Raw genomic sequence first — 15,376 nt, 5'->3', positions numbered from 1 at the left:
TCACTAGGCGAGTTACCCGTCTTTGGACTCTTTCAAGGAGCACACGCGACCTCCTCTGACTTTGGCTGTACAGGGTAGCACCATTGTAACTTTTTTTTCATACCATCATACCAATAACCTGACGAGAGAGAGAGAGAGAGAGAGAGAGAGATTCTACTATAGACACACAGTATAACCACTTTAAAAGTGTCCAATTTACATAATTTGGTTAAGAAGATCTGCAACCTTTTTACAAAAGCAGCAGCAGAAGTGACAGCCAAGATATTATACAGGGTGATTCACTACCATTGCGACAAACTTGCAGGCGGTGTAGGGGGCACAAAGACGAATCGGAATCACATAGCATTGCAGGGTCCGAAATGCCTTCGTCATGCGGTAGAGGACATTAAACGGGAGGTTGCGTGAACAGCGATCGCACTGGAAGTCCGCATTTGCAAACCGGTTCCCGAGGCAGTAGGATGGACGAATATTCAAACGTTGAACTGGCCGACATGCACCTCGCGTATGGAGCTGCAGACTGTAATGGGCGCGCCGCTCTGCGCTTGTACCAGGAAAGTTTCACGCACAGGCGTGCTCCTCATCATACGATTTTAATCGTATGATGAGAAGGTTACGTGAGACTGGTTGTTTCATGAGAGGTACCATGAATCGCGAGCGAACAACGAGAACGCCAGACAATGAGGAGAATGTCCTACGTCTTGCAGAAGGCAATCCGAGTACGAGTTCTCGAGCGATAGGCCAACGATTGGGTATTTCCCAATCCACTGTATGGAGGATACTGTCAACAAACCAAATGAGTTCATACCATCTGCAACGAGTCCAATCATTGGAGCCTGCGGATTATCCACTCCGGAGGACTTTTGCTACTTGGTTTCTTCAACAGAAACGGTTCGCAAATGCTGACTTCCAGCAGGATCGCTGTTCACGCGATCTCCTGTTCAACGTCCTCTACCACATGACGAAGGCATTTCGGACCCTACAATGCTATGTGATTCCGATTTGTCTTTGTGCTCCCTGCACCTCCTGCAAGTTTGTTGCACTGGTAGTGAATCACCCTGTATGTATGTATGTGTGTGTGTGTGTGTGTGTGTGTGTGTGTGTGTGTGTGTGTATGTATATATATATATATATATATTCACACACACATATACACTTTTTTTTTTTTAATAGCAAAATAAAGCCAACCCACATAAAAAAGAATAAGAGGAATAGAAAGAAAATAGTGAACATCCAGTGAAACCAGGTTTCAAAAATGTAAAACTTGAGTGAATGGAAGAAAATTTTCAGAAGTGAAAAAAATTCCTGAACACCTGTAAGACAATGTCTCCTTAACTGGCAGGCGCCTCTGTAGCCAGGTGGGCAGGAGCGGCAGGGCGTAGCACACGCTTCTTGATTAGACAGGGGTTTGAGCCCGTGACCACCAAATACGGAGGATGCGGAAAGGTCAGGGAATGACCACCGCATATCCTCGGAGCAATATGTCCTTAGTTGCTAATGCTCCTAAAAACCAAATAACAACAACAACCTTAACTGGCAAAAGCTGTCACATACTAAAATAAAATCAGAGAGAGTAAATTATATAAATTGGCCACTTAATGAAGAATAAATGAAAATACTTCAAAAAAGAAGAGAAGAGGAATTTGGCTGCAGATGCCCCACCTTTCCAAGGGAAAGCTGCAAGGTAACTCCAGCAAGTGTAGGATGTACACAGTGCTTCAATAACTTCTTAACACAGATGAGTACAAGTTGAGTGGCTATCTGGTTTTTTTTTTTTTTTTTTTTTTAGGAGCATTAGCAACTAAGGCCATATTGCTCCGGGAATATGCGGTGGTCATTCCCTGACCTTTCCGCATCCTCCGTATTTGGTGGTGAAGTTGAGTGGCTGTAGCCCTGATAGTACAGACCTAATAAGCAGACACGATCTTGACCAGCAAAGCATGTCAAGCCATGAAAAAAATGAATGAGAAAACAAGTGAACAGAATACAAATATTCCAATCCTAAAATAATCAAGATTACTCCCACAATTGCAAAATACGAATAATACCAAATGAAATTAATTTAAGGCAGAAGGAACCAAGGGATATATAATTTAGAGTATGTTGAAAATAGCAGGTGCTGTTGTTGTTCATTAAGGGTTTAATGACACAAGGGCATCAATGGCCAAGATGTGTCTTTTCCAAGTTTTGATGTAAATCAAACTTTTTTTTTTTTTAGATTTGTTTGTCAAATCTGATTTGCCGAATAAAATTAAGCAATTCATCTATATTCGCAGAATTGTCTAAGATCTGTTGAAGGGTAACTGGATTCTGGTTATTGCGTGAACTCTGAAAACAAAGCAATCTGGAATTTCTGAATCGAGGGCATACCAAAAGAATGTGTTTTACGGAAAGCTGAACTTGGCATTGGACACAAGAGTGAGGGATTTTTGTTTGCCAATAGATGAAAATGAGTAAGATGAGTATGGCCAATTCTCAGTCTGGCAAGTATTACTACTTCTCTGCGACTCTCTCTGATGCTGGAATTCCATATTTCTGGATTAGGTTTTAGTTCCTGCAGTTTATTGTTTATTTCATTTTTCCATATTTGAGCCCATTCATTTTCACTTTCTCTAATAATGATTGGACTAAAATCAGTGTGTGGAACTATCATTGTTTTATTTGGCAGTTCTGATGCTGACTTAGCTGCAATGTCTGCTTTTTCATTGCCTTCTATTCCGCAGTGTCCTGGGATCCAGCAAAGAGTTATTTCAGATTGTTTCTTTTGAGAGAGGTTGATTAGAAAGTCAATTTCTTGTAGGAGAGGATGACGAGAATGTCGTTTACCCTGTATGGCTGAAATAGCACTGAGTGAATCCGAATATATTAAGACAGAGAGGGACGACTGTTGACATATTTCCCTTAATGCAAGCTGTATAGCATATAGTTCTGCAGATAGAATGCTGCACTCAACTGGAAGGGATTTTGAAATTACATGCGACGGGAGCACGGCTGCTACACCTACATGTGATTGGGTCTTAGATCCATCCGTATAGATTATGAGTTTCCCAGTGTGTTGCGAAGTATAGTTGGCATGCAACTGTCGGATATTACATAGGGGAATGGTATTTTTTGGCCACTGAGTGAAATAAAGATCAATGTTTATATGATGTCTATTCCATGGAGGTAAAGGCATATTTTCACTTTCCGCAATTTTATTGAGATCGAGTTTCCACACGTAGTTCGTAGATAGGTCACATGTTTACGAAAATTTAATTTGGTGTCTAAATTCAGACCCAATAATCTTATGGAGTCTGTCATCGGTATTTCTCTGCCTTTCAGTTTTAATACAGGTTCCGGATGAAGCGATTGTCATTTACAGAAGTGTATTGTGGCTGTTTTCCCCTCGGTTAATTGATAGCCGTTGCTTTCTGTCCAAGTTTCAATTTTGTTTATTGCTATCTGTAGTTGTCTTTCAATGGTAGCCATGTTCGATGATTGACAGGAAACAGCAAGATCGTCTGCATACATATAAACTTCTACCGTGGATGGGATGTCTCTGATAATGCTACTGGTACGTAATGCAAAGAGTGTGGCACTTAAAATCGATCCCTGAGGTACTCCTTCTTGTGTGTGAATTTTGGACAGCTCATTCTGGAATCTTACTTGAAAGGTCCTGAGGTGAAGAAAATTCTGAATGAATCTAGGCAGGTTACCTCTAAGTCCAAGTTTGTATAAGTCTTGGAGGATTCCATATCTCCAGGTTGTATCGAATGCTTTGGTAATATCGAAAGTTATCATTACCATGTGCTGTTTTTTAAGAAAAGCATTTTGAATGTGAGCTTCAACCTTGATGTGGACATCAGTTGTACACCTGTTACGGCGGAAACCAAATTGATGGCATGATATAGCATCTTGATCTTCAACAATCCAGACAAGTATCTTGTGTACCATCTTTTCTATTATCTTTCCTAAACAGCTGGTCAAAGATATAGGACGATAACTATTGGGAGAGGAAGCATCTTTCCTGGCTTTCGCTATGGCTACCACAACTGACTGATGTCATGTATCAGGGTAAACATTCTCCTCAAAGATTCTATTGTAAAATTTCAGTAGTATAGATTTTGAGTTTGAGTTGAGGTGGCAAAGCATTACATAGAAAATGCCATCCGGTCCAGCAGAACTATTTCTAGAATTCTGGAGAGCTTCGTTGAGTTCATTCATAGTGAACGGAAGGTTATAAGAATGAGGTTGTTTTGTAACAAAGTTAATTTTATATTTTTCCATTGACATTTTTTTGCGTCTAAATGAGTTTTCATAAGATTGAGATGATGAAGTGACTGCAAATGTTTTCGCTAAAGCTTCTGCAATATCAGTTGGAGAAGAAATATCTATTCCTTTCCAGGTCAGGATTGGGGCTTTGGTTTGTTGACACTTTCCACTGAGGATACGGATCTTTCTCCAAATTATTCTGGGGTCAGTGTTTCTGCAGATGGTAGAATTGAATCGAATCCACGCACCCTGTTTAGCTTTTCTACGAATTCGGCTTGCTTCAGTTTCAGCCGTTTATAGTCTATAACATTCTCCATTGTAGCATTTCGGCGAAAAGAGTTCCAAGCTTTGTTTTGTTTCCTTTTGGCAAGATAGCAGTCCCTTGTCCACCAATTATTATACCTTTGTTTCGTAAGGTTAACTTTCGGTATTGCGCTGGTAGCAGCTCCAAGTAGTTGTTCAACTATATGTCTACTGGCATTATTAATAGATGCAGTAAGAATCAAATGGTTATCAAATTGTACTGTTTTCGAAAACTTTTCCCAGTTAGCTCGGTGAAAATTCCACGTAATTTTTTGGTTAGATGTATAGTTTGTATCCGTCTGTATTTTGCAAATTATAGGAAAGTGATCGCTGTTGTGAAGGTCAGTTAATACTGTCCAATCAAAGCTAGGATAAATGGACGAGGAACATATGGACAGATCCAGAGCAGAGCTAGAACCTGTAGGCAAGTGGATATAAGTATGCACACCGGTATTCAGTAGTGTTAAGTGAAGGTTATCAAGTACAGTTTCGATCATCCTCCCTCTACGATCTGTGTTCGGGGAACCCCACAAAGGATGATGAGCATTTAGATCACCTAGAAAGCATACAGGTTGGGGCAGTTGATTAAGTAAATTATCAAGTTCTGCAATGGAACATGAAGCGTTTGGTGGAATATAAATGGAGATAAGAGTGAGATTAATTCCAAGAGCAATATGAACGGCTACTGCTTCTAGATTAGTGGAAAGCTGAACGAGTTTCGATGGTACATTACTATGAACTAATATTGCTACTCCTCCTCTTGCTGGAGACTCAGAACATCTGTCACATCTATATAGTGTATACCGTGAGAAGTATTGAGTATAATTTGATGATAAATAAGTTTCCTGTAGACAAATACATGCAGGATCATGCTGGTGCATTAAGTACTTTAATTCGTCAAGATTGCTTCTTAGTCCTCTACAATTCCATTGAATAATTTTCTGCATTACTTGGGTTTAAGTTAGGTGGATTGGTCTGATCGTTTGTTTTTCCCTCGATCCTGTTTATATTTCTCTCGTTTTGAAAAGACTGGGCGAGTAATATCCATCTCATCATCAGCATGAACCATGAGAACAGGATCTTCGTTATTTAACTTCTCATCGATTTCCATAGTTCGTTCAGTTGGTTTATTTTGTGCACAATGAGAATCTTTCTCCTTCAATAATGTGCCTGAGTTGGGAACGTCTTGTTGTGGCTTGGATGGCTTTGTATTAGTAAAATTTGATGGACTCTTTGTCTTTGTTGCTGTCAGTGTCTCATCATCTGCAAGGATGGATCTAGCCCATTGAATAAGAGATAATTTAGGAGGAATAGTAATATAAGTCTGTGTAGAAAATTCTTTAGTGTTTTTGACTGCATTGGAATATGTTTTGGCAGGCATCACATTTAATATCTGTTTACGTGCCTCTTGGTAAGATACATTTTTCTCTACCTTGTATTTCATTATTTTCTTTCCCATTTTCCATAATTCGCAAGTTCTAGAATATGCCGGGTAAGTACCCTGGCAATTGGGACACTTTGGCGTTGCTGCTGTGCATTCAGTTTGGGAATGGTCCGATGAGCCACACAGGGGACAGATTGTCTTACCTTGGCATGCTGTTTGAGAATGACCATACGTCTGGCATTTAAAGCATCTAAGTGGATTTGGTATATAGGGTCGGATCTTACAGGAAAGGTAGCCAGCTTTTACTGATTCTGGGAGATTCGGACTGCTCAAGGTAAGGATAACATTTCTTGTGGGTGTAAGAACACCATCTTGTTTGGTCATAATTCTCTTAGCACCGACAACACGTTGTGCTTTAAGTTCTTCGGCAATTTCTTCCTCAGAAACATTAAGGAGGTCCCATTCCGAGATGACTCCCTTTGAGGTGTTTAAAGTTCTGTGCGGGGTTACCGAAATGGGAAGGCCTCCGAAGGTCGTTTGCTTCAGGAGTTGTCTAGAATGACTGGGATTGGAAGTCTCTATAAGAAGATCTCCTGAGCGAAGGGGTTTGACAATTTTGGGAGTACCTGCTACAGCCTCTATGCTTTTCTGCACAAGAAATGGCGATAAGCTACTAAGAGGTTTCGTTGATAACGAGTGTACAATTAAAAAAGCAGGTAGGTCATGTGAAAAATCATCTTTTTTGATTCTTTTTGCTTGAGATGACTCAAGTTCATGCGAGCACGTAGGCTCTACAGTCGGTGATATTAATGGATCCATGTTTGCTCCTTTTCACCCTGAGTATTGGATTAATACTCAGACTACCAGCCCCGCCACGTGGAGGCAGGAGCGGTGCCACCAGTGACCAAGCGATAAGTGATTAGTGGTTAGTGTGTTAGAGAAATTGGTTATATATATATAAATATAAAAGAAAGGTGTCTTTCCTTCCTTGATAAGAAGCTTAGTTCTTTATTTAGAAAAAGCCAAAATTAAATAATTTTATAAATAAAGAGGGTTTTAACAATCACTACAATCTGTTGCTTAGAGAAAAAACGCTTTCAAATCACTTTGGAAATATCGCTATGATCACTCGCTTGGCACTCGGGGCCATAGCAGGTGCAATAAAAACAACAAAGTAACTTAAAATAAGCAAAAGTGAAAGAACAATGAAATCCAAAATAGTGAAGGTGGACACACATGCTAATATAAAAATATATACAACCACGATGGACTGGAAGGAACATATTAGACTAGACAATATGCAAGAAAAAACAGTAAAAGCTGAAGGGCACAAAATGCACTAAGCTGAATGGCACAAGAAAGAAAGAAAAAACAGTAGTGTAGACTCCACACTTGGTATAAAAGGGATTTAGTTAATGTGAAATCTGAACATAAGGAAAAAATTGATATTACAAATGTGGGGCAGGTCAGATAAGTTAAGGGGAGAGCAAAGAGACATCTCATTCTCATTGGCATTCTGGAGTTTTAACTTGTGAAAAATATTCTTCCACTCACACTAGTTCATTTCCTTTCCTTCTCTTGATGTTATTTTATTCATTTATTATTATTATTTTTTTTATAAGGGCATACTTTATTTTACTATTCTGGTCGATATTTATTGTAGTTTACTGCTGACCTATTAAAAAGGAGGGGGCAAGGTTTAGGCCTAAATGGTTATCTAATGAACTAATGAGACTCGTAACAGAGAATAAAAATGCATGGGATGCATATAAATTATCAAGCGACTCAGAAGCCTATGGCAGATATAAGCTAGTCTGTAATCAGGTCACAAAGGAGGTTAGGCAGGCGAAGGCAGATTACGAGAAATCCTTGGCAAAAGATGCTAAGAAAAACAGCAAGAATTTCTTTACTTATATAAACTCTAAAAGGAAGGGGATGAATCTGATTGGTCCACTTGACATCGATGGTTCGACTGTTGATGATCCTGCTCAGATAGCAAACAAACTGAATGAGTATTTTGCATCTACATTTACACATGAGGAATTATTAAGGTTTGAAAATGGCAGAAGGTTATCAAATTGTAGCAAGATACTTAATGATTTTGCAATAACTGAAAGCAAAGTGGAGGAGAAATTGTTGAAGTTAAACGTGAGAAAAGCACCTGGGGTGGATGGGATCTATCCAGTTATATTAAAGGAGGCGGCAAGGCAACTAAGCAAACCCTTAGCCATAATTATGAGAGCATCCTTGGACTCAGGAGAGGTTCCCACGGAGTGGAGATGTGCAAATGTATCCCCAATTCACAAAGGGGGGATCGAAGGGTGACACGAGTAATTACAGACCAGTTAGTTTAACTTCTGTTCAGGGTAAAATAATGGAGTCGCTGGTTAAGGATGCATTGCAGGATCATCTAGACAAGACTGCAGCAATAATTCAGAAACAGCATGGGTTTGTTAAAGGAAAGTCTTGTCTGACAAATTTTATAGGATATTATGATGTGGTTACAAAGGAACTGGATGCAAAAAACAATTTTGATATCATATATTTGGATTTCAGGAAAGCTTTTGACACTGTTGCGCATGGAAGACTATTGTACAAATTGGAGCAGAATGGTATTAAGGGTAAGTTGCTACAATGGATAAAAGGAGTTAAGTGCGAGAAGACAGAGGGTGGTAATCAATGGGTGCTGCTCTTCTTGGACTAATGTTATTAGTGGAGTCCCACAGGGTTCGGTGTTAGGTCCACTGTTGTTTTGTATATTTATCAATGATATTGATGAAGGTATATCAGGCTTAATGTCGAAGTTTGCAGATGATACAAAGGTTGGCAGGGTTGTTAATGACAGTAATGGCAGTCTGCTACTGCAACAGGATCTAGATAATTTGGGCAGATGGGCTAAGAAGTGGCAACTGAAGTTTAACCTTGACAAATGCAAAGTACTGCATATGGGTAGAAATAACCCCAGAGAAATGTACCAACTGTGTGGTACTACACTTAAGGTGGTAGAAAATGAAAAAGACCTGGGAGTAATTGTGCAGTCAGATATGAAGTTCTCTGAGCAATGCAGACAGGCTGCCAGGGCAGGTCATGGGGTTTTGTCAATGATATATAGGAATTTTGCTAGCAGGGAAAAGGAGGTGATTATCTCTCTGTATAAGGCAATGGTCAGGCCATGCCTTGAGTACTGCGTACAGGTCTGGAGACCTCATTTAGGAAGGATGTAGATTTACTTGAGCGGGTACAGAGAAGGGCAACAAGATTGGTGAGGGGAATGAAGGGATCCTCTTACCAAGAGAGGCTTAAGTTCTGCATATTGCAGTGGCTGGAGACTAGGCACCTGTGCGGTGATCTGATTGAGGTATATAAGGCCTTGAATGGATTGAGCACGCTGAATTCTGATGGGATCCTTCCACTTGTTCAGATTACGAACCTAAGGGGGCATAAATTCAAATTAAGAAAAGACAGATGTAGAATAGATGTGCGGAAATTTGCCTTTAGCCAGCGGGTGGTTAATTGCTGGAACAAACTTCCATCTGTCGTTGTGGAAGTTGATAGCTTGAATAAATTTAAGGAGGAACTGGACAGGCATTTGGAGGGAATGGTGTGATTTTTTTTTTTTTTGGCTGATGCTGCATAAGCTCATACATTTGCTTTCTTGCATCACATGCCACTACTACTACTACTACTATAACTGACAAAATGTGATGTGCGTGCATTCAAGTTTTATGTGAAGGACACAAAAATTGGAGTAGAAATTCTCTAAATGTTAAAAACTTCATTTAATAATTAATATTCATTTAAGTACACAGGATTCCCAAACCTAGAAGACTAAGGGAATTTGAAAATGATTAAAATCTCAGGGAAAATTATAATTATATATCTATTTTTGGTTGTCTTTTGTCAACTAATGGAAAATGGTAAGCTTGGTTAAAAAATAGTAGGCATGAGGTGGGGGAAAAAAAAAAGGAACAAGAATTAGTCTGGTTCAGACTTAATTCCTGTTCAAACTAGTAATGATCAGTGCATGTTAAAATGCTTGAGTCTTAGTGTCCCCTCAAAATCATAACAAATACAAAAGTGGAATGCTCATGTGTGCCCCAAGTTGTGGATGCTAAGAATAGAAAACGGGGGGGGGGGGGGGGGGGGGGGGGAATCCTCCAAACGTTAAGAACTGCACTTGGTGTTGCTTGTTTAATCAAAGTAACACCAAGTGGAGTTCTGAAATGTTTTCAAAGCAGCCAAGAATTAATTGAAGATGATCAACATTCAGGTTGACCTTCAACTCAAACAGTGATGAAATGATTGGCAACAATGTATGAAAAAAATTTGCCCTGAGCAGCAATTCATTCTAACCATCCACAATGTATGCCTCAAAACCTCCTTATTGAATTTGCCATTTGACTTTTTGAAGTGTGGATAACACACTACATCAATTTTTCACATATGCAGGTGTAATGTAGAAATGATGGCTAATAATGTCCAGTACAGGGAAACCATACAATTTTCCCTATAAACTTTCACAATATCTTTCTTTATGATGCCAGCTGGAAAGGAAGTTAACCAAAAACCACAGTGAATGTTTCTAGTGTTTTTACCACAAACCTTAAATTTACATATATTTAAATCATTACCAAGAAAGTGGGTGGTGATTTAGTCCCTTTATGACAAACAAATACTTAGTACAAATAATTAATGCCTCATAACTGAATGATGTAAATAACAAACAGATCAAAGGTATGTCATAAACAAGTAAATGTGTAATGTATTTAATATCTTGCCAATCCCATTAAAAATAAAGACTCAGAACATTAACTATATTATCATATTTATATTAATAAAATTTTTACAGTTAGTGGGTAATATTCTAAACTATTCTACCTTTAATGAGATGATCAAGTCTAAAGCATTCTCCATTTTTTAAATCCTTTACCATGAGATCAGTAAATCTGTCAACATGTCCTGATGATCTGGAAAGGTAAAAGCAACAACTGATTAAACAAATCATAAAAAAATTAGTTACACAAAAGAGTAAAGAGAGAGAGACAAAAAAATTAGTACAGACTGAATAACCAAAAAACTGGAAGAGGTGAGTATTTTTGTGTATGCAGAATGTCTTTAATGAATATGAAAAGGCATGGGAATAAACAAGTTTAGCATTAGCAAAGGCACATGATGCAAGAAAGCAAGCTTATATAGCATCAGCCAAAAAGGGGGAAAAAAAAAAACAAAAAAAAAACACAACCTTATTTCACCCATCCACTCGCTCCAAATATTTGTCAAGTTCTGCCTTGCTTGAATCTATTTAAGCTATCAACTTCTACGACAGATGGAAATTTGTTCCACCAATCAACCACCTGCTGGCTAAAGGCAAACTTTCGCGCATCTATCCTACATCTGTCTTTCCTCAATTTGAATTTGCCCTCTCAGGCGATTACTCTGAGCAAGAGGAAGAACCCCACCTGCATTGAGCATGCTCAAACCATTCAAGGCTTTATACACCTTAATCAGATCACCTCGCAGGTGCCTAGTCTCCAGACACTGTAATTTGCAAAACTTAAGCCTTTCTTCATAAGAGCAACCCTTTGTTCCATTCACTAATCTTGTTGCCCCTCTCTGTACTCAAGGTGTGGTCTGACCATTGCTTTATACAAGGGGATAACCACCTCCTTATCCCTGCTAGAAAAATTCCTGTATATCATTGACAAGACACCATGAGCTATGCTTGCAGACCGTCTGCACTGCTCAGAAAACTTCATATCTGCCTGCACAATTACCCCCAGGACCTTTTAATTCTCTACCACTGTCAGTGTGGTACCATAGAGTTGATACATTACTCTGGGATTACTGCTTCCTATATGTAGTAGTTTACATTTGTCAATGTTAAACTTCATCTGCCACATGTCAGCCCATCTGCTCAACTTTTCTAGATCCTGTTGCAGCAGTGTACTGTCATTAGTTCATTAACAACCCTGCCAACCTTCGTATCATCTGCAAACTTGGACATTAAGCCTGATATACAATCATCAATATCATTTATAAATACAGAAAACAACAATGGACCCCAGTTTATGTAAAGCAGAGATTGAAGAATACCAGTAACAGAATTAACAAAACTGATAGTACATTTTTTCTGACACACTACATACTGCCAAAAATAATCATCCCCTCCCACCAAGAATTTTTCAATTATTCAACACTCCATCCTTTTTCGTTCCTTATCTTTAAGTTTAGGGTAAACACAATGGTATGCAACTTCATTTTGTTTTGGGCCAAAAACATGCAAATGGTGACTACTATGATCCCAGAGAGTTTTTAACTTCTATTCAGAGGACCTACTGATGACATTACTAACAGCAAATTCTAAATGGGAATTTTATACCTACTAAGAGATTTTTTTTCAAGTTTTAGATCTAAATGGATATCGCAGATGAGCTGATGAGACTTGTGGCAGAGAAGAAAAATGCATGAGATGCACATAAATTATCAGGTGATACAGAAGCCTACAGTAGATATGAACTAGTCTGCAATCAAGTCACAAAGGAGGTTAGGCAAGCTAAGACAGATTACAAGAAGTCTCTAGCAAGGAATATAAAGACAAAGCAGCAAATACTTCTTTACTTATGTGGACAGTGAAAGGAAAGAGATGAATCACATTGTTCCACTAGATATGAATGGTTTAAGCGTTGATGATCCAGCTTAGGCTGTTACAAACTGAATAGGTATTTTGTGTCAACATTCACACACAAGGAATTTTTCAGGGGTGTGGATGTCAGAAGCTTAGTAGAATGAGTATGACAGTAGACCCAACCGTACTGTCATAATCTACCCAGAAGAACTACGCCATCCACTTCATTCCTTGAACTTTTCCATGTTTTCAAATCTCAGTAATCGTGGTAGGTAATTAATAGCACTGGACAACCTTTTGCTGATTAAAGGTAAACCTCCCAAGATCCATTATGTTGGCACCTTTCCTTCAATTTATATTTAAGCCTTCTGGCTGTAATCTTTTCTAATCTACTTCACTTGGCAAATGATATGAGATGCCAATGTTCCTTATATGGGAAAAGCTGACTGTTTACAATATGTGGTTTGGGATGATAACAATAACTAATCATGAACAAAGAACAGGACCATCACAGTAGGCATTTGCGACAGTGTGTTTAACAGCTGAAATATACGATAATTGGTTATGAGTGGGAAAACTTTACTTTCAGAAGCCAGAGAAAATGTTTAGGATATTTTTCACTATTTAAAAGTGAAAGATTTTTAATTGAAATGGAAGTTTTATGATCACAGGGTAGAGTAATGGCAGATACATTTATCATCTCTTGCTGTATCAAAATAATCTACCAGAAATATAGTTCAAAAAATCATTTAAATTACAGGCACTCCTTTACTTACGTGCAACTCATAGATAAGTACAAAGCACAAAACTTCTCAAAATTAATAAAAATACTGTATATTGAAAATATATCGACAGTTTTGATCCATGCATGTGAAGTACCAAATTCAACTGCCATGTACAGTGGACCCCCACTTTATGATATTAATCTGTTCCAGAAACACCACTGTATCGTGAAAACATGGCAATGTGAACCCAATAACATGTTTCTTGGTAATTCGTTCCAAGACCTTGGAAGTTTAAATTTTCGCTATACAGTAATACCCCGACTTACGCTACCCCGACTTACGCGAACTCGGAGTTACGCGGTTCTTGATTTTTTTCGTTTGGCAACGCTGCCGCCCACTATCTTCAAGGTCGTTTTTCATATGTTATCGATATACGGTGCGACGGCGGAGAATGAGAGCGAAAGATGAACAAAATTCAACTTTGCTGCTTTTATGTTTTTTATATCAGTGAAGGGGAAACACATTTCACCATAATAACGTAAAAACCAACACAATTCCAGCTATCGGTATAATCGCAAATGCAATTAGATCGAATTTACTACCAGTTTATAACAGATTTCACTAGCAGAAACGCAACTGGATTTTTATTGTTTTATGGTAGTAACCCCTAGAAATGTGAGGTGTTAATAGTGTATCTCTGCCTTTATGGTGTTGTTTATTCAGTTGCTACATGCGTGCAGCTTTGTTTATGCGTATCAAGCGTGCCTCCTCGTTTTGTAATTGTGCTTTATTCCCTAAAAATGAGTAAAATACTTAATTAAAAGGTGTGAAAAGGAAGCGTCCTGGTGAAGACACTGCAGATTCAGAGAGAAAAAGAAAAGCAATTATCGATAAACAGAGGCGGACTGGGTCAAAAATTCTTACCCGGGAAAATTTATAGTGGCGTCATACTATGGTTTATGGCCAAAATCACACTGGCCCACCGGGGATTCCCCGGTAAGGCTTATGGCCAGTCCACTTCTGTCGATAGAGAAAAAATATGAAATCGTGAAACGCTTTGAGCGAAATGAAAGACCATGTGATATTGCACGTGCTACAGGCCTAAATGAAGCAAAGGCGAAAAGCACATGACAATTGCAAACTTGACAGGTTGAAAATTGAAAAGGGCTCAATTGTAAAGGGCTTAAAAATTTTAGAAAACATAGACTCCAACGAAGGACGCGTTATAGCTACAAAGCAAGGAATAAAAAAATTATTAGCTTGCTACGAAGAAATTCTGCGTGAAAAAAAGAACGCGCTGTGTCGTCAGACGAATTTGTTAGATTTTATGAAGCCATCGACATCGAAATAACTTTTTTACGTAAGTCATTTGTTTTTTTTAATACATATTTTGTATTAATATGTATAAAGAACTGCAATTTTATTAATATTTTTCTTCTAAACTAGTGTTTTTGTTAGTCCTTGGTCCCAATTAAGCAAAATTTATATGTATTTATATGCAAAGTTGTACCCCGACTTACGCGAATTCGACTTACGCGATTTTCGTCGGACCCACCTATCGCGTAACTTCGGGGTATTACTGTATAACTAAGCTATTTATCTCTCTGAAAGGTAATTTTTAAAAGGGAAATTGTAATAGTTTTATATAAATTTATGCCAAATAAGTAAAACACAAAAATCATTTTTAACTAAAGAATGCAAAAGCAAAATAAGCTGCCAACATGTTTGCAAATGCCGCTACGGGCTGAGTGGAAGGACTATGCAGTCCAGTTGGAGACAATTGTAAGTCCACCGTACAGTGAAATAAGTAATCACTGGTTAACATAATCACTAGAATCAGCTGCTTTATTGAATTTTGAATTTCGAAAACCAATCCAAACCATTAAAATGCACTACACTTTCACTATTTATTACTGTCAGTTATAAGAATCAATATATAATGCCATCATAATATATTTTCCTAAGGCACATTTCTGGAGGTCACAACCATAAAACAATAAAAACAATTTGCAGTTTTCAGTTTATTGGGCATTTCTCTTAGTGCAATATATTATAAATGGATAGTAAACTCGATCTTATTGCATTTACAAT

General features: G+C 38.3%; 1 protein-coding gene across 1 annotated transcript in view; it reads right to left on the bottom strand.

The window, feature by feature from the left end:
* GlyRS (glycine--tRNA ligase) overlaps positions 1-15,376 on the bottom strand; it is a 192,785-nt gene that overhangs the window by 101,400 nt on the left and 76,009 nt on the right. Inside the window, exon 5 of the mRNA XM_090373175.1 lies at positions 10,814-10,902. Within this exon, the coding sequence (XP_090229301.1) occupies positions 10,814-10,902 (89 nt within the window). The remainder of the gene's footprint in view (positions 1-10,813; positions 10,903-15,376) is intronic.

The sequence above is a fragment of the Mastigoproctus giganteus genome, chromosome 5, assembly GCF_048544385.1.
Source record: "Mastigoproctus giganteus isolate SK-2022 chromosome 5, ASM4854438v1, whole genome shotgun sequence".
Lineage (NCBI taxonomy): Eukaryota > Metazoa > Arthropoda > Arachnida > Uropygi > Thelyphonidae > Mastigoproctus > Mastigoproctus giganteus.
The sequence above is the reverse complement of the archived record's forward strand: the minus strand, read 5'-3'. Positions and strand labels throughout refer to the sequence as shown.